The sequence below is a fragment of the Myotis myotis genome, unplaced genomic scaffold, assembly GCF_014108235.1.
Source record: "Myotis myotis isolate mMyoMyo1 unplaced genomic scaffold, mMyoMyo1.p scaffold_m19_p_20, whole genome shotgun sequence".
Classification (NCBI taxonomy): Eukaryota; Metazoa; Chordata; class Mammalia; order Chiroptera; family Vespertilionidae; genus Myotis; species Myotis myotis.
The window spans coordinates 4,322,625-4,350,312 of record NW_023416325.1 but is presented as its reverse complement, the minus strand read 5'-3'; the positions used below and the strand labels follow the sequence as shown (position 1 = coordinate 4,350,312).

At 51.8% G+C, this 27,688-nt stretch overlaps 1 protein-coding gene across 5 annotated transcripts in view; it reads left to right on the top strand.

The window, feature by feature from the left end:
• Window positions 1–25,219, top strand: part of SSH1 (slingshot protein phosphatase 1) — a 49,137-nt gene extending 23,918 nt beyond the window's left edge. Inside the window, exons 3-15 of one of the 5 annotated variants that reach the window (XM_036354369.1) lie at window positions 1,313–1,416; window positions 3,263–3,327; window positions 3,833–3,954; window positions 5,993–6,061; window positions 7,069–7,134; window positions 9,669–9,863; window positions 10,318–10,411; window positions 11,261–11,389; window positions 13,443–13,489; window positions 16,338–16,484; window positions 17,989–18,189; window positions 21,245–21,803; window positions 22,067–25,219. In XM_036354369.1, coding sequence (XP_036210262.1) covers window positions 1,313–1,416; window positions 3,263–3,327; window positions 3,833–3,954; window positions 5,993–6,061; window positions 7,069–7,134; window positions 9,669–9,863; window positions 10,318–10,411; window positions 11,261–11,389; window positions 13,443–13,489; window positions 16,338–16,484; window positions 17,989–18,189; window positions 21,245–21,803; window positions 22,067–23,299 — 3,031 coding nt within the window. In that variant the 3' untranslated portion in view covers window positions 23,300–25,219. The other 4 variants (XM_036354370.1, XM_036354372.1, XM_036354371.1 and 1 more) reach the window with 4 other exon arrangements.
• The last annotated feature ends 2,469 nt before the right edge of the window (window positions 25,220–27,688 follow it).

The window sequence follows — 27,688 nt, the reverse complement described above, 5'->3', positions numbered from 1 at the left end:
ATCATTTATATATTAATTGGTTGCTCAAGAGAGAATTGATCATTTTTACAGTTTTCTAAAATTTAAACTAAAATTTGTGATCTTTCGTAAAATTAATAAAAATAAAATTTTTTTTCATGATAACATGTTGTACATATTTTGTATTACTTATGAAAGTCAAACAAAAATAATCATTTAAAAGAGTTAATATTTGCTCAGTGTAGAAGATTTGGAAGATACTAAGAGGTAGAAAGAAGATAATCATAAGTAGTCCAACCCCTCAAAAAACAGTTAATAATTTTGGAGTATTTTTTGGGTCATTTTCAGAGTTGACTATTTTTGAATAATTGGAAGTAATTAACAGATAATGCAGTCTACTACTTTATGCAGTTTTAATTTCTGCATAAGCTAGAGATTTTTTTAGAGCATTTGGAAACCTTGAAAACGTTTTAATTGCAAATTATTAAGTTATAGGTTGAATGTGAATGTTTTTGGTAGTTAAAGTAACAGAAGACCAAAGATTTATTCTGCTGAGAAATTCATTGGGTCGACGGGAGGTTTTCTGCAGCAACAGTGGGCACAGCACCCTTGACTGAGTTAAACCCCAGGTCAACGGCCTCTCAGCTTCTCTTCAGATGCAAACACAGTGACAGTGCCCCTTCCGCTCCCTTGGCTTCCATCAGAGGAAGGCCGCCAGGAGCAGTGAAGCTGTTAGGAGACACGGAGTTAGAAACAGGTCAGCAGCAAGACCACGAAAGATGCACCGCCTGCCCCCAGCAGAGGGCCGGTCCCTGTTTCTAGAGGCCGGTGTATCACCGTGAGATCCTCACAGTGTCCTGCAGGAGGGGGCTCTCGGGCCCGGCAGAGCCCACATGGAACCGGAGAACCTGGGTGTTCGAGCGGAAGCGTCGTTTCCGCACACGCACCCTCCACGGCAAGCTTGTAGCACAGCCGGGAAGGCAGCTCTGGGAAATCTTCCAGAAGCTCTGTTATCCCACTTGGGCGCTACGTGCTGCGCACCCCAGCTCTTCAGCTCTGTGGCACAGCGGTTCTCAACCTTCCTAACGCCGCGACCCTTTAATGCGGTTCCTCATGTTGTGGTGACCCCCAATTTCATGGTGACAAATGGAACATAATGAAAGCATAGTGATTCATCACAAAAACAATATGTAATTACATATGTGTTGTCCGATGGTCTTAGGCGACCCCTGTGAAAGGGTCGTTCGACCCCCCAAAGGGGTCATGACCCACAGGTTGAGCACCGCCGCTGTAGCACGTCTTTGCCCGCTTTCCTCTCTGAGGCCCAGCCTAACCTCCGGTCCCATCCTTCCAGCTTAAGTGAGAGCTTTTTCATGGTGAAAGGAGCGGCCCTCTTCTTGCAACAGGGAAGCAGCCCTCAAGGCCAGCGAAGCCTGCAGCACCCCCACAAGCACGCGGGTGAGTCGATGCTCTTCCCCGGGAGCGCGTTTTCTCTGCCGCGGGGGACCCCCGTTCCTGGTGGTGAGCCACGCGTCGGTTTTCAAGGCCAGAGAAATAGTGGGACCAGGGCTGTGACGACGGGTACAGGGAGAAGCCCTTCTGCGCAGGCCGGCCAGGCGTGGCTTCCAGGCGGCGCCGGGGGCAAGCAGCCCTTCTGAGCCTGGCGTCTACCTGACGAGTGAGGGTGTAAGGATGCCCTACTTACAGTTTATCAGGTAGCTGCATATTTTCAGTTGAAGTAGGGCTTTCTAAACAAACGCACCAGAATACGCTATCGTCAGGGGTTGTGCCCTTGAAACAGCCACCTTGGGGTGCTCTATACGCAGTCTGGGGATGCTGTCACTTCTCCGAGCATTTGGAAAACTCATTTGGAGATTTTCTTTCTCTCCGCGCCGCCCCCCCCCCCATATTCTCTATAATACCAAAAGAAAAAAATCTGTTTTTATAAAAGACAGTGGAATGAAAAAATAGTGATTTTTAAACTTTGCCAAGACAAAGTTCAGTGACACATCTGGCATGAGCACCTGACAGCCTGCCTCGCCTTATTAAGCAACATGTGTCCAGACTGTGTATCCTTCCCCCCTTTCTTGCACCCCATAGTTGGGAAAAGAGGATACCCAGGGATAGAACGAGTGAGATCTTCATCTATTTAGCCAGGGGCCAAGGGAACCCCAGCCCAACAGAGAGAGAGATTCGTAACTGGTCTTCAAGTAGAACGAAGCCACGACGCTGGTTGTCTCTAGGTGTTGATAACGTTTTTTTAATTCTAGTTTCCAAACTTTCTGTAACAGGGTGTATTACTTTCACACGGCAAAGAGAGCTCCAGGCAGCCTCGTTAGGGGAATGTCTTTACGAGCCCTTGGCACGCACTGAGATGGAAAGTCTTTATCTTTTAATGGTCGATTTGGTTGGAGGAAACAGGGAAGTGGTAAAGTAGGGATCAAACTGAGTATTAATTTAGGTTCAAACACAACCCAATAAGGAATGCCTATAAAGTAAATACACTGGTATTCTTTGGTGACTGACTCTGAAACCAAAGGCAGTTTGAAAAGAAGACTCGAGAAAACTTACTTGTGGGTAAGTGCTCCTGGGACTTCTGGGACGGGCAGCACACGCTGAATGTCAGCTGGAAAGTCCTCCGACCCTGAACAACAGGTGAAAGCAACTAGCCATTGGGGCCAGTGTTCTCGTCACTGTGATCATTTTGTTTGTCAAGTCATCCAGCCTGGTTTTGGACCTGAGAGCTGGGGTTAGAATTTTGTATCTTACAATTGATAGCAAACACCAAGGCTCAATCAGTATTTTCACATAATGGTGTTTGTCATCAAGATTTAAGTCTGTCTGAAGACAGGACAACAGTTGTTCTACACACGGAGGCAGTATGGTGTGGGGAAAGGACCTGGCTTCTGATCCTAGTTCTGGAACTGACTGTGTTGTCGTGGCCAACCTCTGAGCCTCAGTTTCCTGATCTTTAAAATGGGCATCACATACCAGTACCTTGGAGGTTATGGAATTTAAAATTTACGCAGGTAACATATTTACCTCCTCGTAGGGGCTCAGTGTATGGTCGCTATAATGATTACTTGCGGTGACTTCTGGTACAATACAGCTATAAACAGAACCTTTATTTTTGAATTTGCTATCCGTTTTGCTCTGATAGGAATTGAACCATTGTTTATATCTTAACAATAATACGTATAGCAAAGCAAATGCTCAGGCTTTACTCACTCTGTATAAAATGTGTCCTTCCTCTAAATCAAACGGTATTTTCCTACTGTGTGAACTTGATTTGTTGGTCCGATAGGTGACTTGCCCCAACATCTGCAAGTGATGATCAACCTTCTGCGTTGTGAAGATAGAATCAAGCTGGTAAGAAGAGACGAGAGTGGCAAGTTTTAATTTTTAATTGTGAAATTTGGTAGGGAATTACTGATGAGCAGTGGGTGGGGTGGTGGGGGGAGGGGAAGTCTGTGAGTTTTTATATTTTAGCAAATTCTCCTAAATTGTTCACAAAAGCCAATGTGGAGTTTGCTCCTCGGTGCCCAGAGGGTCTGGCGAAAGGATGTATGGGGTCTCTGTCAGTCTGTCAGCCAGTGCTGAGTTGGCATCTTCAGTGTCTGGATTTTATTATTCACCCACTTTATTATTAACACACTTGGGGAGCCACCCCAGCCTCCGCACCCCCCCCCCCCATGTCAGGCGCTGTCCCTCGTGTTGGGGTATAAATGAGATGTGGCTCCTATGCCTGAGAATCTCACCTTAAAGTCTAAACTCACAGGGGAAAGGTAGGCAGCAGATGTCCTTGACCTTGGTTGGGCGGAGGAAGGGGGCACGACCCGGAAGGGCAGGCCGTGAAAGCCTCTCTGCCCTGCAGGCCGTGCGCCTGGAGAGCGCCTGGGCGGAGCGGGTCCGGTACATGGTGGTGGTGGACAGCAGCGGGCGCCAGGACACAGAGGAGAGCATCTTGCTGGGCGTCGACTTTTCCAGTAAGGAGAGGTGAGTCTGATGGGACAAGAGTTGCTGCTGGAAAAAGATTTCTGTGACCCTGTATCCTTGGGAGTTGACGGTGGGATGCACGATGGTGGGTGGCAGCGTGACCAGGAGCAGCAGGGCACGGCATTTCCGCTCTTGTGTGCGGCACTGTGCCAGCTCCAGTCTCTGCTCTGAGCTCAGGGTCTCCTGAGAGGAAAGAAAGTGACACTGTGCTTGGAGGTCTGACACTGGGTGCCATCGGGGTGCTGGAGACAAGGGCACTTAGCCAGGAGGGCTTCCTGAAGGAGGTGACGGTGGTGGTGAACACCCAGTCAATGCAGGAGCCAGCCCAGTGAGGAGGGAGGACCGCCTTCCAGGCAGACGGGCCTGCATGAGCAGCATGTGCTCGATAGGCAGCGAGTCGAAGGCCTTATCCAGTGTTGCTGTCCTACCGATTCCCAAACTGGGAGACGGTCCTGGGTCAGAGGCTCAGAGAGGTTTGGAATTTCCCAATAACTAGAGGCCAAGTTCGTTGTATCATAGGCCCTATTATTTGTGTGAAATGAAGGCGAATGGCTCTTCTTACATCCAGGATAAGTTAATACAGGTGAGATCATTGCCAAGCCTGGATTTGTTAAAACTAGATGAAATGGGCTCCCCTTAGTCATCATTCATTAATCTGCTCATTCATTAAGCAAACAGTTTGCATTCTCCTGTGTATGAGGCAACAGGCAAGGCCCAGGTAAACAAAGCAGCAGCAGTACACACAGTTCTTGACCTCAGAGAGCCTGTGAGCTCAGTGAAGAAGAGCCGTCATCCGATGCTGGGGTGGTGGCTCAGGGATGCAGACATGCGGGGGGTCGTGGAGCACAGGAGAGGGGTGGGTGTAGAGGGGCCATGCCAAAGGCCTCTGGAACACACAGTCGCTAAGCCAGGTCTCAAAGGACGAGCGGGCAGTTGGGCAAGTCCAGGGGAAGGGACGTGTCAGTCTGGGGCTCTGAGGGGTCCCCTCCTTGCCTCGCCCCAGCACTGTCACAGCCAAGAAGTTCCGGGAGCTGTGAGTCTCAGCACAAGTTTTACTTTGCCCCTCTGCAAAGGAAGTGTCATTAGCCCATCGAGGACGGGGAGGACTGCAGGGTGGGACGAGAACTGGCCTAACACGAAAGGCTGGAAGCATCCGGCAGGGGCAGGCTCGCAGATGCTCAGAGGGAGAGCTGCCCTGTGAGCCCGGGGCTCCTGTCTGCACAGTCGCGCGCTCGTCACATTACTCCCTGGGCGGGCTGCTAAGTGGCAGCAGAGATGTAAGCTGGAGATCCCTGGAGGTTGTGGAGCTGGTCTTGGCACAGTCACAGCGGCTCCTCACAGCCGACTCCTTCAGATTCCTGAGGAATGTTCATGAGAATCCGAGGAGCCCCCGTGATAAGCCCTTCCGTTCCCTCGGCGCGCTCCGGCGGCGCCAGTCTCTCAAGTATCATTTCACCGTGAGGATGGGCAAAACAAGCAGATTAAGCTGGTTCTGGAACAGCAGCTGCACAAAAGGTAGAGAAAGAGAGGCCTGGCACTGAACTCCGGTAATGGTGTTGGCACGCTGCCCTCCCCCCTCACCCCAGGACGGGAGCCTGGGTTGGCTGCCTCCACTCGTCTGTGTCCCCCAGAGCGCGCATGGCTTCGCGCCAGGAGTGCGCCAGCCATCGGCGGCTTCACCCCTGCTGCAGTGAGGTCGTGTGGCCAGCTGGCCCCTCCTTTTCCCCTGAGAGCTGCAGCTGAGACCTGGTGCTTGTGAAGCTGCAACCACATCAAACCGTGGGGTCAGAGTACCCTGTGACTGTCTCCAAGCTGGGGTCACTGGCAACTCCCTCTGATGGGGCCATCGCAGCCCCGTGTCTTCTAGAAGCAGTGGTGAGCAGTCCCTACACACAGCCCATGAGCAGCTCCCAGGCCCACACTGGGAGCTGGACCCAGCCAGGTCAGGGGCTGGGCGAAGACACAGGGAAGTAGCGTGTAAGCAGGTCACAGGTAAATGTGACTCTAACCCTGGGCATCTTCCTTTCCTCCCGCGTAGCAAAAGCTGCACCATTGGGATGGTTCTCCGGCTGTGGAGCGACACGAAGATCCACCTCGATGGCGACGGGTAAGCCGTTCTCCTGAAAAGATTCTTTTAATCACTGTAAACTCTGAAATGCGAGTCGGTGTGGGCGTCGTTGGGTAATCATTAGCAGAAGAACCATGTGTATGACGTGTCTGTTGCATCAAGAGAAGTACTTTTGCCCCCCAATGAGCCACACGAGGAAAGGGACAGACATCCTGGTCATTGTGTGGGGAGTTTGGGTCATGAAGGAGCCACAGAAGCACGTTACAGGAGATCGCTGTGTGACGGTCAAGAGCAGCAGTAAGCAGACAGTCATTCATTCATTCATTTACCTGTCTTTGGTCCATGAATACCCACACTGTGTCCTCCATTTGGGGCTGGTCCCTGAAAGCTCACAGAGGAATGTGACACAGCAGGAGCTCACCGTTTTGGGGGTGCAGGGACAACTGACAGGGGGGCTGCAGAGGAGGAATCGTTTAGTTCGTTCTGGGCAGGAAGATGAGAGAAAGGGCCATTGGGCTCTTCATACGTGTGCCCCCAGGAGAACATATGGGCTCTGCGAGGGGCGGAAGGAGGCAGGATGGGACCTTGTCCCTGCTGGGATCCTAGCAGTAAAGGTTATGCCGCCTCAGATGGAATGGGGAGAAACAAACATGTGATTTCTTGAAGACATAGGATTATAGTAATGCTTTCCTGTTTTAAATGTTGTCTCCCACTCATATATTTCCCGTGCAATTCCCCAAAAAATATTGATGGGACATAGCAGGTGGGTTGGGCCATTGCAAAGCATGAACGAGACGGGGTCGAATGCTGTCACGGCCTCGCACCCTGTGCTGGGGTTTCCGTTTTGGTAGACCTCGCGTTGTGGGGTTGAGAACGCATCTTCCGGGATGGAGAGCCCATCTTCGCCCTCGTCTGATGCAGCCGGCCTGTGGTCCCTCATCAGACAGCATGAGGCAGAGTGTCCCCGGGGGGCCTGCCCCACCGCCTTGCCGTGATGTGGTCGGAGGGGCTGGTTTCTCACCGTGCTGTCTTTGTTTTTCACTCAGTGGCTTCAGCGTCAGCACAGCAGGAAGGATGCACGTCTTCAAGCCCGTATCTGTCCAGGCCATGTGGTGAGTGTGGATTTAGGGACTTTCAGCTCCTTAAAAATAGCTTCCCAGCTGACAGCAGGACTAGAAAACCCCCGGCTAGGGGTTTAGGTACATTTGTTTTGTGTATATGATAAGCTTTACATGACAAACCTGACCACTTTAACCATTTTTAAATGTGTGATTCGGCGGCATTAAGTACGTTCGCAGTGTTGTCCAGCCATCACCACCATCCATCTCCAGAACTTCTCCGTCATCCCAAACAGAAACTCTGTACCCATTAGCCACAAGCTCCCCGCCCCCCTTCCTCCAGCCCCTGGTCACCTCTGTTCCACTCTGTCTCTGCCTGTTCGGGTCCCCCGTGTAAGTGGAATCCTTGGTCCCTGCCTCTGGCATCTTGCGCTTAGCATCATGCTTTCTGGGTGCATCCATGCTGTAGCATGTGTCGGAATTTCCTTCCTTTTCATGGCTGAATACTACTCCGTGATAGGGCTATACCACGTTTTGTTTATCCACTCGTCTGTGGACGGACTTTTGAGTTGTTGCCACCTTTTGGCTATTGTGAGTAGAGCTGCTGTGAATGTTGGTGAGCAAAGCATCAGTTTGTGGTGCCTGCTTTCATTTCTTTTAGGTATGTACCTAGAAGTGGACTTTCTAGATCACATGATGATTTTATGGTTAATTTTTTGAGGAACCACCAAACTGTTTTCCACAGCAGCGGCACCATTTTACAATCCCACCAGCAGTGCACACGGATTTCACTTCCTCCACATCCCAGTTAACACTTGTTCTTTTCTGGTGGGTTTTTTTTTAATACTAATGGATGTGAAGTGGTTCCTCATTATGGTTTGGTTGCATTTCCCTAATTAATTAATGTTGAGTGTCATTTGATGTGCTTATTGGCCATTTGTACATCTTCTTTGGAAAAATGTCTAGTTTGTCCTCTGGCGACTTTTTAATTTGGTTGATTTCTGTTGTGGAAGGTGTGTTGTTTTTGCATATGTACGTTCAGTCCCTCCTGACAGGTGTCATTCCATCATAAGTTCACCTGCTCTTTGTACCTGGCACACAGTAGGCATTCAGATTGCACCATGAAGGGAAGGGCACTCTGCTAGGCACTGAGCATCTTGGGAGGCGTGAAATGGACGCAATTCCTCTCCGCGTGGAGTTTAAAGTCGGTGGGGGGAGATGGCCATAAACACAAAACAAAGCCATGTGTTACACCGAGGAGAGCTGGGAGGGCGTCCTCACGGAGTGCTGGGCTGGGGAGGTGCCTTCTACAGCATGCAGGGGCCTGGGGAGGTGCAGGGCCTCCCAAACATTCTGCTTTAAGGGTGAGGTCCCCGTGGGTCAGGGCTGCGTTGGGCAAAATGACTCACGTCCAGAGCTTCCCCGAACCCGGGACACACATCCTAGAGCCTTCCTCATCCCTAGAGGGTTGCACCACCCACACATGCAGCAAACTTTGAGGCCGGCCTTGAATAATCTGGGAAAGGCTCAGGAGAAAGCTGGTGGCGTCTGCGAGAAGACGTCTGGCCAGTCTTCCGTCCAGGACGGCGAGAGCTTTGCAGGAGTCTGCCACGGGCTTCGCTGCTGTCTCTCCCGCTGCTCACCCTGCAGGCTGTTCAGGATCCTTTGGGGGGAAGTCGTGAGGCCATAATTCCCTAGGTGCCCCAGATGTTCTCTGTGTCCCTGGGTGATTTTTTTTTTACCCTTTTTCTACAGGCGAGTAAGAAATAGGCCCACGTGCTTTTCGAAAACTTCAGAACCAGAGCTAGATTTCGTAAATACCCAGCCCAAGTTTGTTCCCTCAACCAGCCTGCAGCCATGTACCGTTGGAAAGGCACGCGGCCGCCATGGCTTTTACCCCATGTTGAGCGTTCTCTGCTCGCTCTCCCTCCACCCAGAGCTGCGCTCTTCCACCCTCCCCCACACCTAGCGCACCCCATTCGCTGAGAAAGGTTCCACTATCCTTTTGTTAAAAGAAGTAATACAAGAATGACTAAATGGACCATTATAACATACATTTTTAATATTGTTCCTCCTGTCCCAGCGCCTTCCCAAACCTCTTCTTCAGTTGGATTCTGCATTAAGATGACTTTCTAGAACTCCTTTCCTTAGGAGATCTAAGCTGTTAAAACATTGATGGGAGGGGTTAGAAGCTATGAGAAAGCAGTCAAATGTCTCTGCTGCTTAGTAATGAGTTCCCTTCCAACAGCGAGGCTAATTGTCGCTCCTGCGCTTAAGATGCCCACAGCCTCGGAAGTCACCTCAGTCCTTGGGAGTTCATCAGTGGACTGTAAAGTGGTCTGTGAACCAGGGGTGGGGAGAGTTAGGACATTTTTGTTTCCTTGCTGGGAAAGGTGAAGGATGTTCTATCTGCTCTCGGGCCAGTGCGTGTGTCACGGAGACTAGCCATGTGGCCTGGGAGGCCGGGAGCCCCAGGAGCCAGTCCTGTATGGCCTGCCCTTCCCCGGCCCGTTTAAAACCCTTTGCTGAGGGCAACCCCCAGCTCGCCTGTGCCTCCCAGGCCTGACCCTCTGCCCTCCTCACCCCAGGTCCGCCCTGCAGGTCCTTCACAAGGCCTGCGAAGTGGCACGAAGGCACAACTACTTCCCCGGGGGCGTGGCTCTCCTCTGGGCCACCTACTACGAGAGCTGCATCGGCTCCGAGCAGAGCTGCATCAACGAGTGGAACGCCATGCAGGACCTGGAGTCCACGCGGCCCGACTCCCCGGCCCTGTTTGTCGACAAGTGAGTGCGCTGCCTCCTCACCCCGCCCACCCGCCCTGTGCCTGACTCTGTCCCCACGATGTCACGCCTGCTGTGGTTGCACCTCCTCTCCCAGAGCCAGCCTCCCATGCAGCGGTCCCTGACGGGTGGCCTGTGGGTGGCCTACGGAAGGTCTGCGACCACACCTCACTTTCGAAATTATAGACAAACGTGGATGTGACTGCATCTCTTTGCGTCCCAGCCCCATGTGCCCTGTTGCTCTGTGGCACTGCAGGCTCCTGTGGGAGGGAGCTCTGGACACGGCGCAGGACTCTGTCCCTCTCTCCCACCTGCTGAGGACACACACACACCAAGACGTTACCTCTGTGGTCGGTCCCAAGCCACGTTCTGGTTAGCCCAGGAGCGCCGGGGTCTCTGTGAACTCCGACCTCAGGCTTCCTGTATAAAGCCCTGCACTTTCCTACTTTCCCTCCAGGCCAACGGAAGGGGCGAGGACCGAGCGCCTCATCAAAGCCAAGCTCCGCAGCATCATGATGAGCCAGGACCTAGAGAACGTGACCTCCAAAGAGGTAAGAGAGCTCCTCCCTTCTGAGCGGCCCGAGGGCACAGGCCTCCTTTGTCCTGCTGCCCAGACCCGGCCTTGGCCTTCTTTTCCGAGCGGCGCACGGCTCCCGGAGGCTTTTTCCTGCAGGGCTTGGCGAAAAGAGCGCAGCCTCAGAGTCAGACTCTCGTTCGAACCGAGCCCTGCCACGGGCCCGCTGTGAGGCTTGGGCAAGTTTCCTGGGCTCCCTGACCCTGTAAGGCTTTTAGTGAGCATCCCACGAGACCCGTAGATTGCACCGGGAAGCAGGTCCTGTGCGCGCCCTCTCTGCCCCACATCGCCTCACCAGCGAGTCGCTAACCCTGGACTGCTTTCCTTCTGCCTTTGCTGTGTCTCTGGGTCACTTTTTCCCCAGTCGCTTTTGGTTCAAGGAATACAATGCATGGTAATAACAGCTTAACCAAGGTAGATCTAAGAGGTTGAAACGGCTATTTTGAAAAGTTAGATGCAATCTTTTTATTAATAATATACAACATCATATTGTGATACCTTCCAAAGCAAGATGAAACTGATTTGGGGTTTGCACTGTGAAGTGTTTGATATTTAATTGTAAAGATATAAGTGCTTTCAACTCAGAAACGATCCCCTGGGAGTCAGATTCCCTGTGTGAAATAATGAACTCCCCCCCGTGTCAGGTTTACTTTGAGGCAGAGCAGCCTGCATTCCCACCACTCACACCCGTGCGCTGCTCGGCACAAAAAATGCAAAAAAACACCTTTTTGGCAACCAGCCTCAGCTTGCATTGTGACTACTTCTCTGGGGGGTGACAACTGTTTTCTTTAACAAATCGCTTTTCCTAATGTTTCCCACTCCACAGATCCGGAACGAATTGGAGAAACAGATGAACTGTAACTTGAAAGAATTCAAGGAATTCATAGACAACGAGATGCTCCTTATCCTGGGACAGATGGACAAGCCCTCCCTCATCTTCGATCACCTTTATCTCGTAAGAGGCTCAGCCCATGTCGGGGTCTGCCTTGGGGAACATAAGTCGGACCTTGGTTGTTTAGAGCAGGTCAGAGAGGGGGAAACTCGAGTTACTGGAGCTTCGATCCTGACTTTCATGGGAACGCCCCCCCCCTCCTCTGGCTGCAGCCTCGTGGTTTGCTCTCCAGCCCGATGCTTGTTGCCACAGCTGGGCTGTGGGGGGGGAGGGGGGTTGTTTAATAGTTAACTGGCAACCGTTTTCAGACTCTTGCCATCCCTTCTTCAGGGGCTAGCACAGGCCCCATCCAGATACCTCCAAATGGGCTGCAGGCTAAAACCCCCAGTGGCTAAAGGGAGCGTGCTCACCAAACCCCAGAATTATGCCTGGGAATCCCGAGACGTGAGAAACAGCCCGGACGGCAGACCGGACAGACACCTGGAGCGCAGCTTCCCCTCCGCGTGGCCAGGCAGCCGTGGCTCTCCGCAGAGCCCAGTGATGCAGCCTCCATCGCCTGCTCAGATTTTCTTAAAGCTGTAAATCTCCATAGAAGGCAACTGGCAAGTTTTCAAAGTCAGAGACCGTAGGAGAGGGCACGTTACTAAAATTAGAGGCGGCACAGCGTAGTAATGAAAGCCCGCCCCTCCGGCCCAGCTCCCACTCCCCGGCCTGATGGTCGTCCACATGCGTGTGCCGTGAGAGATGGCTACTGGGTTAAATATACATGCTTACTGTACGCAGATGTCTGCATGCGGATTTCATGTTAAGATGATTCTAAATGCGTGGGTTTGAAGCCCGTATCCAGACGAAAGCGATGTGGCAGCGCTGGCCTCTGGTCTCCTGAGAAGGTGACGGTTCTCCCTGGTGGAGACAGCTCAAGGCCCCGCCGGCCGTCTGCCCACTAGGTGGCGATCACGGCAAGAGGACGCTCGCAGCCTTAGCGAAGCGCTAGTTCCTTCTCCGTGTGGTTGGTGCTCTGTCACTTTTTCCATGAGAGATACCAAAGGAATTTCTGTGTTTGAGCCTCTCCCTCCAGCACGGAAATCCAACTGGCACCCACACGCGGCCAGTCCCCGCAGGTCCCTGAAGCCCCTGCCTCTGCGGGGTCTGCCCCTGGGAAGGGCCGTTCATGGGGGGACCGCGCAGGGTTGTTGCTCTTTGTGATTCTATGTTTGCATTTCTGAGGAGCAGAGTGGTAGTTTTTTCTTTGTGTTCTTTGCATGCTCAGAAATGGAGGGTTTGTGTTGTTTTTAAATATCGTTTTTTAAGTATTAAATTAAAATGTTACAGAAAGTTGGGAATATAAGTAAGTCTGAAGAAGAAAATTAAAGGCATTCCTAATTTCACAATCTAGAGGTCGTCACAGTTAGCATTTTGGTATATTTATTTTTCTGTCTCCTGGGTTTTCTTCTTGCATGTGTAACTTTTTTAAAAAGGAAAAGGGAAGAAGCGTACTGTTTATGTTTACGTAGATTTGTGTCCTTTACATTTTTGTTGTCATTATGTGGTGTTTCCCTGTGTTGTGAAATACCCTCCAAAAGTATGAGTTGTCTTCATGGCTCCATCATGTGGATCCACCATCATTTGTTTTACTAATTTCTCCCTGTGGGTCTTTGGGGTTGTTTACCCTATTTTGTTATTGTAAATAACGTTAAGTATCTTTGTACATAAATCTCTGTGCAAACTCTGGGTATTTCATTGGGGTAAGGTTTTGTAAGTGGAATTTCCGGGTCAGAATATTAATATTACCGAAAGACCTCCCGGAAAAGGTAGGCTGATTTCTGCTGTAATGAGAGGTCTGTGGAAGTGCCCCCTCCTGACTCAGAGGTCGGAGGTCACTGCCTCCCATGGGAGGACCCTGCTGGCGTCTCAGGAAAGGAAGTGGTGAGAGGGGAACAGGTTTTCCTGCGCTTGCCCTTCCCCTGTTGTGCTGTGGATGCCTCGGGAACCTGCCTTGATACCTCTGTTCTCTGAGGCCAGGGGCCGTGTACTCACCATCACCATGAGGGCTGTAAGCAGTCTGAGGCTGACATGTGACACTCACGGGGGTTTAACCGTGTGCTCTGTCCCCCAGGGCTCTGAATGGAATGCATCCAATCTGGAGGAGCTGCAGGGCTCAGGGTGAGTCTGCTCCCCTTGTCTTCCCCTCTCCCTCTCCCTCTCCCTCTCCCTCTAGGCAGCCTGGGAACCTGGGCTCTGCCCCCGAGGTCAGGGCCAGCCCCGTGCTGCCTGCCTGTGCCTGTAATTGCCTGCACCCCCGCAGCCAGGCTGGTCTGCATAGCTACACAGATGGGCTTCAGAGTGCCACCTCCGGAATAATTCATGGGTTTAGATTTTCCTGGGGTTTGTGTGATGGTGTGTGTGTGTCCCCCAGAGAATGATCCTAAATCACAGTCCAGTGCGATAGACGGCCTGGATGCTGTGCTGGGAGGTAACGAGCCCCCTCCCACCGGCCCACTGCCCTGCAGAGCTGCCGAGAGTCCCGGTGTGGACATGCCTAGCTGTTGGCCAGTCAGCACCTCTGACCCCTGAACCACCACTGCTGGTTCTATCTGAGCTTCTATCTTTGGGCCTGGAGGGAACCTTGAGCTAAATACTCAGCATTGGGCAGAAACACATGCCTGCCTTGGTCTGGGAAATGCCCAGCAGCAGGAATAAAAAATGTTTAAATCTAGACCTTCAAGAACAGATATCTGGACATTTAAAAAAAAACACAACACAGCCACAAAATCACCGTCCTGTGGGCCTGACATGATGACATCCTTGAATTACTGCACTTAAAAGTCAAGACTAAACAAATCTTAAAATATATCTTTAGAACTGCCGGTTAAGATGTGTTCTCTCAACAGAAAGTATTCTTAAAATGTAGGGTGATACTGGCTATGCTTTCTGTTTTCCTTGGAAGAAGTAAATTATTTTAAAGGCATTTTTTAAAGCATTTGTTAAGTATTCACTTATAAAATCTACGGGAGGTATTTTCAACCTCCTGAAATTGCTTTTGCCTTCCAGGAATATAAGTGTTCAGTTTAGAGACCTACAAAACCTGGTTAGCAGACCCTCTCAGCTATTTATTTATTTATTTATGGCCTGCCTTGTTTTAAAAAGGATGTAAAGTAGTTACCAAGGACATAAGTAATGGATAAGTGTATTCTGCTTTTTAACTATTTAAAAGTGGAGACTTTGTTTTTTCTTAAAGCCTCTGTATGCTCGTAATAGTTATGAATTTTGAGACTTTGAGTTTACTAGGTACCGGTTAATAATGCAGATTTTTTCAATAGATGGAGTTACACATATGTTGATATATATGCGATTTGATATGTATGCTATTTTGTTGTATTGACAACAAGCTTCAAAACTTCATATGTCAAATTTTCTGAAGGTGTTAACATCATAGATATTTTTACTCCTAAAAATGTCAAATTTCGTGCCAAAAAAAAAAAAGCATTTGTGGGAAGTTTTAATTCATTACTTTATTTTGAAGAAGTGCTGCTGAAAGTTATGATATACTTCGGGCAGCTTATGGTGAACACGCTCCATATCAAGATACTTGTGAATGCTGGTTTAAACGCTTTAAAAGTTATGATTTTGATGTGGAAGACAAAGAACGTCCAGGTCAACCGAAAAACTTTGAAGACCAACAATGACAAGCATTATTGGGTGAAGATGTGTGTCAAACTCAAAAACAACTTGCAGAAAGATTAAACGTTGCTCAGCAAACAATTTCCGATTGTTTACCAGCAATGGGAAAGATTTTAAAGGAAGGAAAATGGGTGCCACATCAACTGAACGAAAGACAAATGACCGAAAGACTGATGACCGAAAAGTCATCAGTAAAATGTTGCTTCAACGGCACGAAAGAAAGTCTTTTTTGCATCGAATTGTGACTGGCGATGAAAAGTGGATTTATTTTGAGAACCCCAAACGCACAAAATCATGGGTTGGTCCAGGTCAACCATCAACATCGACTGCAAGGACAAATCACTTTGGAAAGAAGACACTGCTCTGCGTTTGGTGGGATCAGGAAGGTGTGGTGTATTATGAGCTTCTAAAACCAGGTGAAACCATTAATACTGATCGCTACCGACAACAAATAATCAACTTGAACCAGGCTCTGATCGTAAAACGGCCAGAATGGGCCAGAAGACACGGCAAAGTAATTTTGCTTCATGACGCACCATCACACACTTCAAAACCAGTTAAAGACACGTTAAAAGATCTTGCCTGGGAAGTATTAACCCACCCGCTGTATTCACCAGACCGGTTGAAAATGCAGATACCAATTAAAAATGCAGATTTTGTAATCAAAGAAAACAGGATAATTTCAAGGGAAACATCAAAAGTGCTTTATTCACAGTAATGTCCACCGCTAGCTACACATTTCCCCCATCTTTCAGGTAATTTGTGGAGACCGTCCCAATAGAACTTTTCTTGTTGTGAGGCAGACCATTCAGAGCCCCAGTTTTCCACTTCTTCGTACGTTCTGAAGTGCTGCTCAGAAAGCGCGGGTGCCATCGATCGGAACAAATGGTCACCTGGAGGAGCAATACAACAAAACCGCATACATATCAAATCGCATATATATCAACATATGTGTAACTCCATCTTGAAAAAAATCCGCATAATTAACTGGTGCACCTAGTAAAACGCATTTAAGTAATATATATCTGCCTTCCAGAGTTAACAGTGCTTAGCAATGCTTTTAACTGTTTTCTTTTTATAAATTTTTTATAAAGAAGTTTGTCTGTTATTATAAATATAATACATTCTCATCATAGAGAGGGCATTTAGAAAATACAAAAAAAAATTACTATTAAGAAAAAAACAGAAGTCCTACCATAAATACATATGCCCTTTAATAATACATACTTGATTTTTTTCTCTGTTCAATTTTTGGTTATTTTGTTTTTTGTAGCTCCTCATTCTGGTTCTCCAAATGTGTTTCTTTTTTTTTTCTTTTTTGTCATTGCAGTGTTGACTACATCTTAAATGTCACTAGAGAAATAGATAATTTCTTCCCTGGCTTATTTGCATATCACAACATCCGAGTCTATGATGAAGAGACAACAGACCTTCTTGCCCACTGGAACGAGGCGTACCACTTTATAAACAAAGCAAAGTAAGTGGGCGGAGAAGCCAAAGAAACCGGTCTGAGGGAGAAACCGGCGGATGCTGGGTGGGCAGAAATTAATGACAGCCCAGGACATGGACATCTCCTGGCTTTAGGGAGCCTGGGTGTCTGGTGGCCCTCTGACTTCAGACCACAGGACCCCTCAGAGTTGTTGATCTCCAGGCGGGGGCCCGAATGAGCTGGTTCTCTCCCACCTAGCATTGGCTGTGACATTTGGCCCGTTTCATCATCAGCACTGGTTCCAGTTAAGAATCCAGTACCACATGAACACTCATGGGAGGCTCTGCCCGAGGGAGCCGCTGAGCCAAAGGAGAGAAGGGAGGGCCACTTGTATGTGGACTTGGAGCACCTTTGGGACTGCTCCCTCAGAGAAGTCTACTCGGGCGATGCCCTGAGCGAGGGCTGCCTTCCCCCCTGAGCTAGCGCGATTGTCCCGTCCCTCCCAGCAGAATGGGACAGACCGTGAGCCCGTCATGGTTTCACGCAACTGTGGTCCTCACCGTATTCTCCTGCGGAACAGCTCTGCCTTATGCAGTCAGAACAGAGAGCACCCCTTGGAACCCCATCTTCTGCTTTGCACCCCTCCAGGTCAAAGCGACATAACCTGCTCTTCCCTAGGTGACTTCATAGTTTGCATTCCTGGGGTAGACAGCAGACCAGCAGTCAAAAAAAAAAAAAAAGGCACTGAGATTCGGTGATGAATTTTAAGCCTGAGGTAGGAGAAATGAGCCTGCTCAACTGACAGGCTGGCTCCTCCTAACGTAAACAGGCAGACAGGTGGGCTCGCCTCCTGGGCACACAGAGCTGCCAGGTGCTGCCCTCTCCAGCCCGGCGCTCCCTCACGTTCTCCAGCAATGGATACAGAGGAGCGGAGGAGCGCCGTGTCTGGCCTTGTCCTGTCTGTGCAATCAGCCGCGCCCGGGCCAGCACTGCCTCCTCACAACCTCGGGCCCCATCCTCCCCTGGCTTTTCTCTGTCTCCGCCAAGTCCGTGGTGCTGCTAGCCTCGCCCTGGCTCCTTGACCTCCTGTCTCCAGAGGGCCTTGCGGCTTCCGGTTCTCTGACCCCATTCTTCTGTAGTAACCCTTCCCCGTCTCCATCTGCTCTAGCTGCTGTGTATCTAGAACTCTCTCTCTTGCAGATCTCTCTTTCGCTGCCCACTTGCTTCCCACAAAAGGGTTTCTGGTCTCCGAGCCTATCCCAGCAATGTGGGAAGATACCCACCTTTTCCCTGAAGTCCGCCCAGATTTTGAGCTCTCCCTGCAAAACTTGCTGGGCAAGGAGAGGTTTATCTTGATTCCCCATTGTGTGCTAATTGATTTCGCAGGGAAGCGATTTCCTTTAGAGGGTGTGGACATGTGCTGCGTAAACATCACATCGGGACTGGGAGCATTTGGGCAATGACATAACGCCAGGGTTTAAAACTGTCCGTTGTGAAAAAAAAAAACAGAGAGATTGAAGTTAAGCTTCCTTAAAACTCTCTCCCCCGCCAGGAGGAACCACTCCAAATGCCTGGTACATTGCAAAATGGGTGTCAGCCGCTCCGCTTCCACGGTCATCGCTTATGCGATGAAGGAATTCGGCTGGCCCCTGGAGAAGGCCTACAACTATGTGAAGCAGAAGCGCAGCATCACGCGCCCCAACGCTGGCTTCATGAGGCAGCTGTCTGAGTATGAAGGCATCTTGGACGCGAGGTGGGTGACTGTCTGCGAGGATTGGCAGGACTGAGCTCGCGGAGCCGCCGTCCGCCCGCAGCAGCAGTGGCTTCTGCAGCCAAAACCCTGACGCAGGGGGGCGAGGGGTGGGGGGGAGCCGGTTTGAGAAAAACAACTATTGTTTGGCGTTTGATGAGTGGTTTCCAGGAGGGATCTGTTCTGATGTTGTTGGCACGCACGGCTGTTTTGCTGCGGGAGGGAACGGTGCCTGACTCCTGCTCTAAGGCTCGGCTTTGTGTGCGGCACGGGCGTGTGGGTGCCCCGTTTCCTGAGCATCTGCTTTGGGCCGGCGCTGTGCCAGGCTTCGCCGTAGGGCAGTGCCGAGGACTGCGGGGCAGGCGGGGTTCCCCCACTGATGAGCAGGGCAGCTCAGGGCAGGCTCATCAGCTTCGCCCCCCCCCCCCCCCCCCCGGGCTCTTCTGAGCAAAGAACCAGCGCCCACCTGGTCTGGTGGTTGTGAGATGCACATGAGTACCGTCACCTTGTGGAGGCTCTGCTAGACCTGGCTGCAGTAGATGAGATGTCGTTTTTCTGCATTTTGTTAACGTAAAAAAACCATTGAAACCTGTAAAGAGTTTTTGTGAGTTTATTTGAGCCAAACTGTTGACATATGCCGGGAAGCAGAACCTCAACGAATTGAGGTAATGCTCCGGAGAATGGTGGGGTTACATCTGCATTTATACATTTGCAATCAAAGAAGGAACATAGGTGGGTTACATGAAATTCATTGGTGATAGATTAAGGAGGAGGGATAAGCAAAACAGGGAAACCCCTGGGATTGGATAAAAAGTAAAATGATGGACACATACTTAGGTGGGTGCAGGAACAATTAACATGATGATGAAGGAATCTGTGGTATCTTGTCCTGGGGCCCAGCACATTTGGTTGTGCCCCAGGGGCTCCAGATAAAGGGAAGTCACAAGTTACCCAGACATCCCAAGGACATGTTATCATAGATGCAAAAAGACAGATAGGCTCAGTTAAGGTAAAGGTTGACCTTGTCAGTGAAGATACCGGCCTAGGACGTAACTGCCCACCATAACTGCTTTTAGTTAAAGTTTAATTCCAGACCATCCTTTGTGGTTACTTTAGGTCTCGAAGTTTGCAAGAATGCCATGCAGGCCTCCCTGAGCTTGTCAGGTCAGCATGTGGCCCCTTTCGTCCACAATTTCTAACCCCACCTGGGAAGGTCTGCAGGGTACAGGTTACCCCCACTTACGGGAGGACGAGGGACTGACGCTGGAGGTTGGCTTGCCCCGCACCTCACAGCCAGGGACAGCAGAAGGGAGCACCTGCCCAGGTGTGTTGGCCTCCAAAGCAGGGAGGCCCCCAGGTTCTCCAGCCACCCCGGGGATCCCTGCTATACCTCGGAACTCAGTGTCTCTGTCCCCCTCCTCCCTTTCTGTTCCGTCTGCAGGAGGCCTCCCTGGTTATTTCTGACTGGTGCTGTGAGGGAGCCGCAGGCTAAGTCTCGGCCTCTGACCGCTTTGGGGAAGCAGGCTTGGACAGGGTCCAGAGGACAGCTCCGGACATCTCCACTGTCTAGCAGAGGGTGGCTGGACAGATCCCCAGGCAGGGCGGAGGCCAAGACGGAGAAGTGTGCACTGCTGAGCCCTTCGGCCCCTTACTCCACCAGTGCCCTTTCAGCCCATCCAGGGGTTTCCAGGCTGGGTTCACAGCTGCGTAGTGTTGACCTTGAATCGCAGCCCCATCTGAGGGCCCCCAGCCTCGCCCAGAACATGCCCAGGGAGCAAGCAGTCATGAGTGATCCTGACACTCTCTCGCATTGACCGACAATAGCAGAGCCTTCATTTACATTCAATTCTCTCATCTCAACCCTTACAACCCCATGATGTCTGTATTGCTCTCAGGTTCATGGAGGTGACTTCTTTACCTTACTTCACTATAAGCCTTTCTCTTTTTACCTTTATGTTTTGGAAATGCATCATAAAAATAACACCATAGTATTAGGAGACAGATTTTTAAAACGGACCTGTAATGTCTCTGACCTAAACGAATGAAGCAGAATTTTTGGACTGGGCAGGATGTCCCGGATTCTTTTTCCGCCGGAGTCAAAGAGTGAATCCACAGACAGAAGATGTTAAAGCAAAGGTGGAGATTTACTGAGGAACAAGTACAGACTCCCACTTGGGGAGGGGGAAGGGGTCCCACTGAGTTCCTTTTCCCTGCGGCTTATAAAGGCTTCAGGTCCTCGTGCCTTGATATCCCCTCTGATTGGTCACTATTCCCTTAGGCTGGTTACTATAGTAACTCCTGAGCTCAAGGTCGAACCTCACATGGGACATGTGAGGTTCTCCCCCACTTCCGTCCTTATTGTTTTCCTGTTCCCTTTGGGCTTTCTTCTACTCCTTCTGGATGAAGGGCTTCCTCCCTTTATTTTGTAAATATAGACATTTTGCTGTTCCCAGCTCCCTCATTCTATGGAAATGTACCGGTGCAGCTTTTCAGCTCCCCATTCCATGGAAATACACCTGCTGCTGCTCTGCAGCCCTGTGCTTCCTCCATGGTCCTCTTAATTTCTAAAATTTCCTAAAACCTGTCTTTTTCACCCCAAAAAAATCCAGTTTCACTATAAACAACATTTATAGTTTTCTGGAATCTTCCCAACTTTATTCACGTGCATTACGTACTCACATTGCTGTATTAGTATAACTATATACCGGTACGTATATAAATATTTATATTGACAGATGGAGAAACTGAGAGGTGAGACATGAAGTGGCATGACCCGATGAGATGGGACACTCGCTCCTGATAGCATTTCAGGTCTAGGTGCCCTTCACACGTCTGCCATGTTGTCGTCACATGACAAAGAATCCTTTAAAGTTTCTCGCGAGGGCCACGATGATTTTTGGGTCCTAGTTCTGCTTCTCTCGTCCTTTCATTTCTTGGGGACAGATGAACAGAAAGAGGCTTTACACCAGCCTCGCTGGCTCCCCCTATCCCTACCCCTCTTCCCAGGAGCGGCTGGGCCCTGGCCTCTGACGACCTTCCTCTGCCCTTCCTCCCCCAGCAAACAAAGGCACAACAAGCTCTGGCGCCAGCAGACTGAGAGCCGCCTCCAGCAGCCCGTGGGTGACCTCGCGGGGTCCGGGGACTTCTTGCCAGAGACCCTGGATGACACCCGGGAAGCCCGGCTGTCCTGCTTGGACGATGCTGCCCAGCCTGGGTTCCCAGGAGGAGGAGGACCCTCTCTCTCCTGCTGTTTCCGACGGCTCTCAGACCCCCTCCTGCATTCCCCCAGCGACGAAACCGGCGGCCTGGTCCAGCTGGAGGATCTGGAGAAGGATGCTCTGTTGGAGGAAGCAGCTCAGCCTCCAGCAGCGCCCAAGCCAGCCAGACCTCCCCAGGAAGGCCCCGGGCCCTGTGAGAAGGAGGTGAAGAAGAAACCGGAGTTCGGGAGCCCGAAAGCCCACAGTGGCCCCTTGCCGGCAGTGGAGGAGATGGAGAGGGAGGAGGCTCCCGGAGCAGGGCGGTGGGGGAGGTCCCCAGCCCAGCTGGATAAGAGCCTGCTCAACCGGGAAAACCTAAATAATAACAATAGCAAGAGGAGCTGTCCGGACGACTTTGAGGTAGGTGTGGGGCCAGCGTGTGGGGCAGCAAACCCGCCACATCACTTCTGTCCCACCCCCCTCCCAGCCCCCTCTGCTGCTTTGTTCCGCCAGCTCGGCAGTTCTTACCCCCAGGGACCCTTGGGTTTGTCTCAGAGCCAGCAGTCCCTATTCCTGCAGTGAGACCACCATCCCTCCAGGGCCCCCCAGCCCGCCCACGCCCTCCTGGTATGTCGTGGTCTTTGGCTGTATCATGCTCTCATGACGTTCTTGTCCCCTTCCAGCACGATGCTCTATTTGGGATCCTCAACAAAGTGAAGCCTTCCTACAAGTCCTGTGCCGACTGCATGTACCCCACAGCCAGCAGGGCTCCCGAGGCCTTCGGGGAGCGGCGCGAGACCCCTGGAGCCCCCGCCATCTGCACCCAGCCAACCTTCCTGCCCCACCTCACGTCCTCCCCGGTGGCCTACACAGCCAGCCGGTCCCGAGCCCTGGAGAAGCTGGCCTCCGGCCCCCCCGAAACTCCCCCACTCCTGCCACCAGCAGGCCCGAGGAGGCCGGACCCTGGGGGCTCTGGGCCCAGGGCTGCCCCAGAGCCGCCAGCTAGCCTTTTGGAACCTTCCAGAGAGACCCCCAAAGTCCTGCCAAAGGCCCTCCTTTTGAAGAATTCTCACTGTGATAAGAACCCTCCCGGCATGGAAGTGGTGAAGGAGGAATCGCCACCCAAGAAAGACGCGAAGCCGGCCAAGGACCTGCGGCTGCTGTTCAGTCAGGAAGCCGAGAAGCCCAGCGCGCACAGCTACCTGATGCAGCACCAGGAGTCCATCCTCCAGCTGCAGAAGGCGGGCCTGGTCCGCAAGCACACCAAAGAGCTGGAGCGGCTGAAGGGCGCGCCCGCAGACCCGGCGGCCCCCCTCAGGGACGGCCCTGCCGGCCGGCTGGAGGCCAGCATCCCCGAGGAGAGCCCCGACCTGGCTCCCGACCTGCCGCCGCCGGGGGCGAGTGACGAGAAGCCGGAGGCCACCCCCATCCCGCTGGAGGGAGCCTCGCTGAAGAGCCCCTCTCCCTTCCTCTGCCGCCTGGACCACACCAGCCACTTCTCGAAAGACTTCCTGAAGACCATCTGCTACACGCCCACCTCGTCCTCCATGAGCTCCAACCTGACCCGGAGCTCCAGCAGCGACAGCATCCACAGCGTCCGCGGGAAGCCGGGGCTGGTGAAGCAGCGGACGCAGGAGATCGAGACGCGGCTCCGGCTGGCGGGCCTCACCGTCTCGTCCCCGCTCAAGCGCTCGCACTCTCTTGCCAAGCTCGGAAGTCTTGACTTCTCCACGGAAGACCTGACCAGTGAGGCTGACCTGTCCACCATCGCCGACTCCCAGGACGCCAAGTCGAGCGAGGCCTCCTTCTTGCACGAGCCCCAGGCCACCCCGCGGAACCCAGCCGCCCCCTCTAAACCATCAGGGAAACCCTCCCCAGAAAACTTGAAAAGCTCCTCGTGGCTGAGCAAAAGCTGACCCGCCACCAGCTGATCACATGACCCCTCCCTGAGTCTCACCACGGGTTTCGGTCAGCCCCTCGCGTCTCTCAATTTCCCTCAAACTGTGGCGTTTAAGAACTCGCAGCCAGGAGGAAAGGGGAGTGTCTGTTGTGTGGCCAGCAGACTCTGAGCCCGAGTCATGCGTTTTCCAGGAGAGTCGTGTCTGCAGGGCATGTACAGATGCGCACACACGTCCAAGTACGCTGTTTGCAACAGGCACAGAACAGCTGTGGCGGCGGCCCCGTCGCCAGCCACATGGTCCTAGCTCGTTCAGCCCGCGTGGGAAAAGTCTTGGATGGCAATATAAGTCCTACCTCTGTTCTTGCTGTGCTTTTTATGTTTAAAATACAGTGATGCCCAAGGCTCATTCCAGGGAATACTGCTGTGTCAGAAAAAGGGTTCCCAAGGGGGAATTTTGTTGTTGAAAAAGGTGTTAGGATTTCTAACATGACCTCACCGGGCCCTGCGAGGGAAAGGGACGCGAAGGTGTGGGAGGCTGTTGTGGAACCAGCTCTGTGGGGCGTGGTCCTCTGTGCTGCCGACTCCTCGGTCCTGGCGTGTTGTTACTGCCGAGCCATGTGCGTCTGGCCCGCGCTGGGGTCCGGTGGGGAAACGTGTGTGATGTCCTCAGTTGTTGCTTGTGGTGGATTTCAAATTGCCCCCCATCTGGGGAGACGGACCCAGCAGCGCTGTTGGTCTCCTCTGCTGTTGAGCCCCCGTGGCAGGGAAGAGGGGTTGACGGTGTCTGGGGGTCCGGGGTCCTGAGATGCAGGCTGTCCTGCCAGGGACCCGGCACTCAGGTTCACTCATTGTCACATCTGCTCATGTTTGGGGGGAGAAAGAAGACCCAGTAGTGAGAAACGATCGGTTCCTCCCTAAGGGCAGCTTCTGTGAAAGAAACGCAGCTGTTGAATAGCTTCCCCATGTTTACAGTTGCCCCTTCGCTTCCCTCTGGTGGCTCCCAGCGGGTGGACGGGGCGCGGGAGGGCCTGCAGTCCCAGCCGGGTGAGCTGGGTGCCTCATGCTGCCGCAGCTCTGAGCTCGAGTGGAGGGTCGTCTGGTGTCGGTCAGCACGACATCGGGATGTTAAAATATTTTGAGAAGAGAGAAGGGGCTTGATTAGAAAGGTTGAATTCAGGGGTCAGCAAACTGTGGTATATGGTCCCATGAGCTAAGAATGGTTTTTCATCCTTTTCAGGGGTTATAAAAAAAAAAAAAATTAACTCATAGGCAACAGAGACCACGTAGCCTGCAAAGCCAAGATGTTCATTAGCAGGCCTGTGCATAAAAAGTTTGCTGACCCCTGGGTTTATTGGACAGCAGAGGGCTACCCAGGGCCCTCTTGGGAGAAACTGGGCACATGTGAAACCTTCCGGGCCTCATAACGCCTCAGGCCAAATCCTTCTCCCAGCCCAGACCTTGCAGCCCACCCCGAGGGCGTCTCCTACAGGCGGGTGGCTGTGTGTGGGTGGGACACTCCTGGCTGGTCAGCCAGGTTAATTCAGTGAAGCTAGAAAGCCCTCAAGGACCAGCCAGATTCTCAAAGTGGGTGAATGAGTTGCCACCGGACATTGGTCAGACTGGGACCCCCGACAGCCACCATTCTAGAAGCACCAGGCAGGGTCTTCGGGAACCAGGCTCGTCCATATTTCAACTAATGCGAGAGTTTGGTTTTTAGTTGTTTGCAAAAACCCTCTCTCCAGGAACTTTTTCTCCCTGACCATATCCTTTTAATTTTTAAAAATATATGTTATTTTACTTTATAGGAATTTATTTTTCCCACCACCATTCACTGAAATCACCTTTAAAGGGGATTATTCACTTTTCCCAAAAACCCTGTTAGGTCTTTTTTTTCTCTCTCTCTCTCAGCCAACAAAAGCATATTCTCAAAAAAAGAAAAAAAAAAATCAAGTCCAATATGTCTTGCCAAATTAAATTTCATGTGGTGGATCAATTTTTGTGTCAAAATAATCCTTTAGGTTTGGTGATGACAGGCTGTTTTGCTTTTTTAAAACCATGTGTATGAGAGTGATATATTTTCGAAAACTTTAATTTTGAAAGCCATAATTTTTCTGATCCCGTGAAAGGGTGGGAGGAGGATGACAAGTCTGAGTGGGTTTTTGGCTTTTGTCAAAACGATCGGTGCATTTTCAGAAGCACAATTTGTATTTTAACATCAAAACCAGGGCCCCACCTTCAGAGCAAAATGAAGAGACCTTCTTGACCCACAGACCCAGGTCCGTTGCGTGTCGACATCTGGCAAATTGCTACCTGAAACATACTGACTAGAGCATCCTGCCGGGCGGGAGGCGGGGTGCACCTTGGCAGACAGGTCATCAGGCCATGCTGCTCTCTGAAGGGAAGTTTGCCCCCCTAAGATGGCACCGTACCCTGACCGATGTTCTGTCTGTAATCTTAGCTGGTGGGGAAGATTCTTAAGGCGAGCGGCACAAGTGAGGGGCAGGGTGCGTGCCCTGGAAGTCCATGACATCGGCGACTGCCCCCTTCGTGGAAGGCCGTTGTCAAATTAGGAGAGAACAGACATTTTCTCAGCTTCGTTTCATCTTCCACCCCCCCCCCCCCGCTTTTAGTCACATGGCACGCCAAAGGTTCGGGGGAACTAGACCTTCCTGCTGCACTGGCCCAGGGGGGTCACCTGGCCAGGAGTTGTTAGGTATAAGGGGGAAACTGATCCTGGAGCGAGGAGATGCCGCTCTGACGATGGCGATTTCCATTTCTTTGTCGCGGAGCGATGTCTGTCATTGCGGGAGCTTCTGAAGAACAAGGTTCTTCTTACTCGTGCGATTTCCCTGCCTCCTTGGTCTCAGACCCCTGGGCTGGTGACAGCTCTCTGCCAGGAGATGACACCCTGTCCACCTGGTGTGCAGGTCACTCACCAGGCCCTCGGGTGGCTGCACTGGCCAACCCCCCTCTGTCCACCTGCCCTCACAGCTGAAAGCATTCCAGCTCATCCCAAAGCCACTTCCCTCATGGGTACGCCCAGAGGATGCCCCAGGATGGAGCCAAGCTTGCAATAGAATTAACACTTAGAGGACAGCCCTATACCCTGGCAGTCTTGTCTCTCCCCACAGGTCCGATCCTAGAAGGAAGAGGAATCCCCCTGCTCCCCTGGGGCTGTTTCTATTGGGAATAAACGCTGTATCATTTAGTCAAGATCATATAAGCCACCTCCCCCAAGGTGTCCGAAGAGGGACTTGCTCTCTGTTGCCTGGAAATGCTTGACGCCGGAATACATTTCACCCAACCCTCCCCTGGCTCCCCACCTAACAGGGCGCCCATTTCACCTCTGGCCGTGGAGCCAGGCAGGCTGGGAAGATGGTGACATCTGGACAGCGCGGTGCAGGGCCACCCGCTCTGGTCCCACCCTGCAGGCTCTCGCTGATGCTGCATGCCAAACCAAGGTAGTTGATTGACCCCCATGGTCAGCTACTGGTCTTTTTATTGTCTGCTCTGCCATGGAATGCCTGTTGTGTTTGAGTTCACTCTACATATATATATATATATATATTTGGATATATATATATATACATATATATTTGGATGTATATATATATATAACTTGAATCATATCATCATGTGCATCACTTCTCATTCACACACGCACCGTCCCCATGCTGTGAGGCGGATCCCCTGGGGCGGTCTGGAGTGACGCTGTGCGGTGCCACACCCTCGGTAGCTCCGGACAGGACTGCCCTGTTCTGGTCCTAGAGGAGGTGCTGCGGCCCTGGCCTCGGCCCTGACACGGAGGCTCCCCAGCCAGACCCCCAGTGCCCTGCTGTCCTTCCTGTCAGCTGTGCTGCACGAGGAGGTGGCCTCTTCCCCCCCTTCTTGGACACTGTAATTATTGTTTTACAATTGAGTGCCTTAATCATAGTTTACAAATACTGTGTATTTATGGGAAAGTGCTAAGCTCTCACCTTCTGTGATTGGATACCTGGCCTTGTCCGTGGTGGTTGGCGTTCGGGCTGGAGCTTGCCCTGCCCCGTCCTTCTGCTCATCTGCTGTGCAGTCTCGCGCGCACGTGCACCCACACCTGTCCGAGGAGCGTGGCTCGAACCGGCTCTGGGAGTCCCTGCAGGCGAGGCCGGCTCTGGCCCACGCCTCGCGCGTCCCGTGATAGTGAGGGAAGGCTAGAACTTGGGGTGCTGGCAGCTGGGGGTGCTGACGGCAGCCCAGCCCTCACCCGTTTCCCGGTCACACAGCTGTCCTCTTCTTTCACAGAGGTTTTTATTACCGCCTAGGCCACCCTGTTTTCGTCTCTGTTGGTGTCCTGAGCTCTTTGCAACAAAATGCAGGTACAGACACCCTCCCCCCGCCCCCCACCCCAAATCAGGAGCCCCACAAG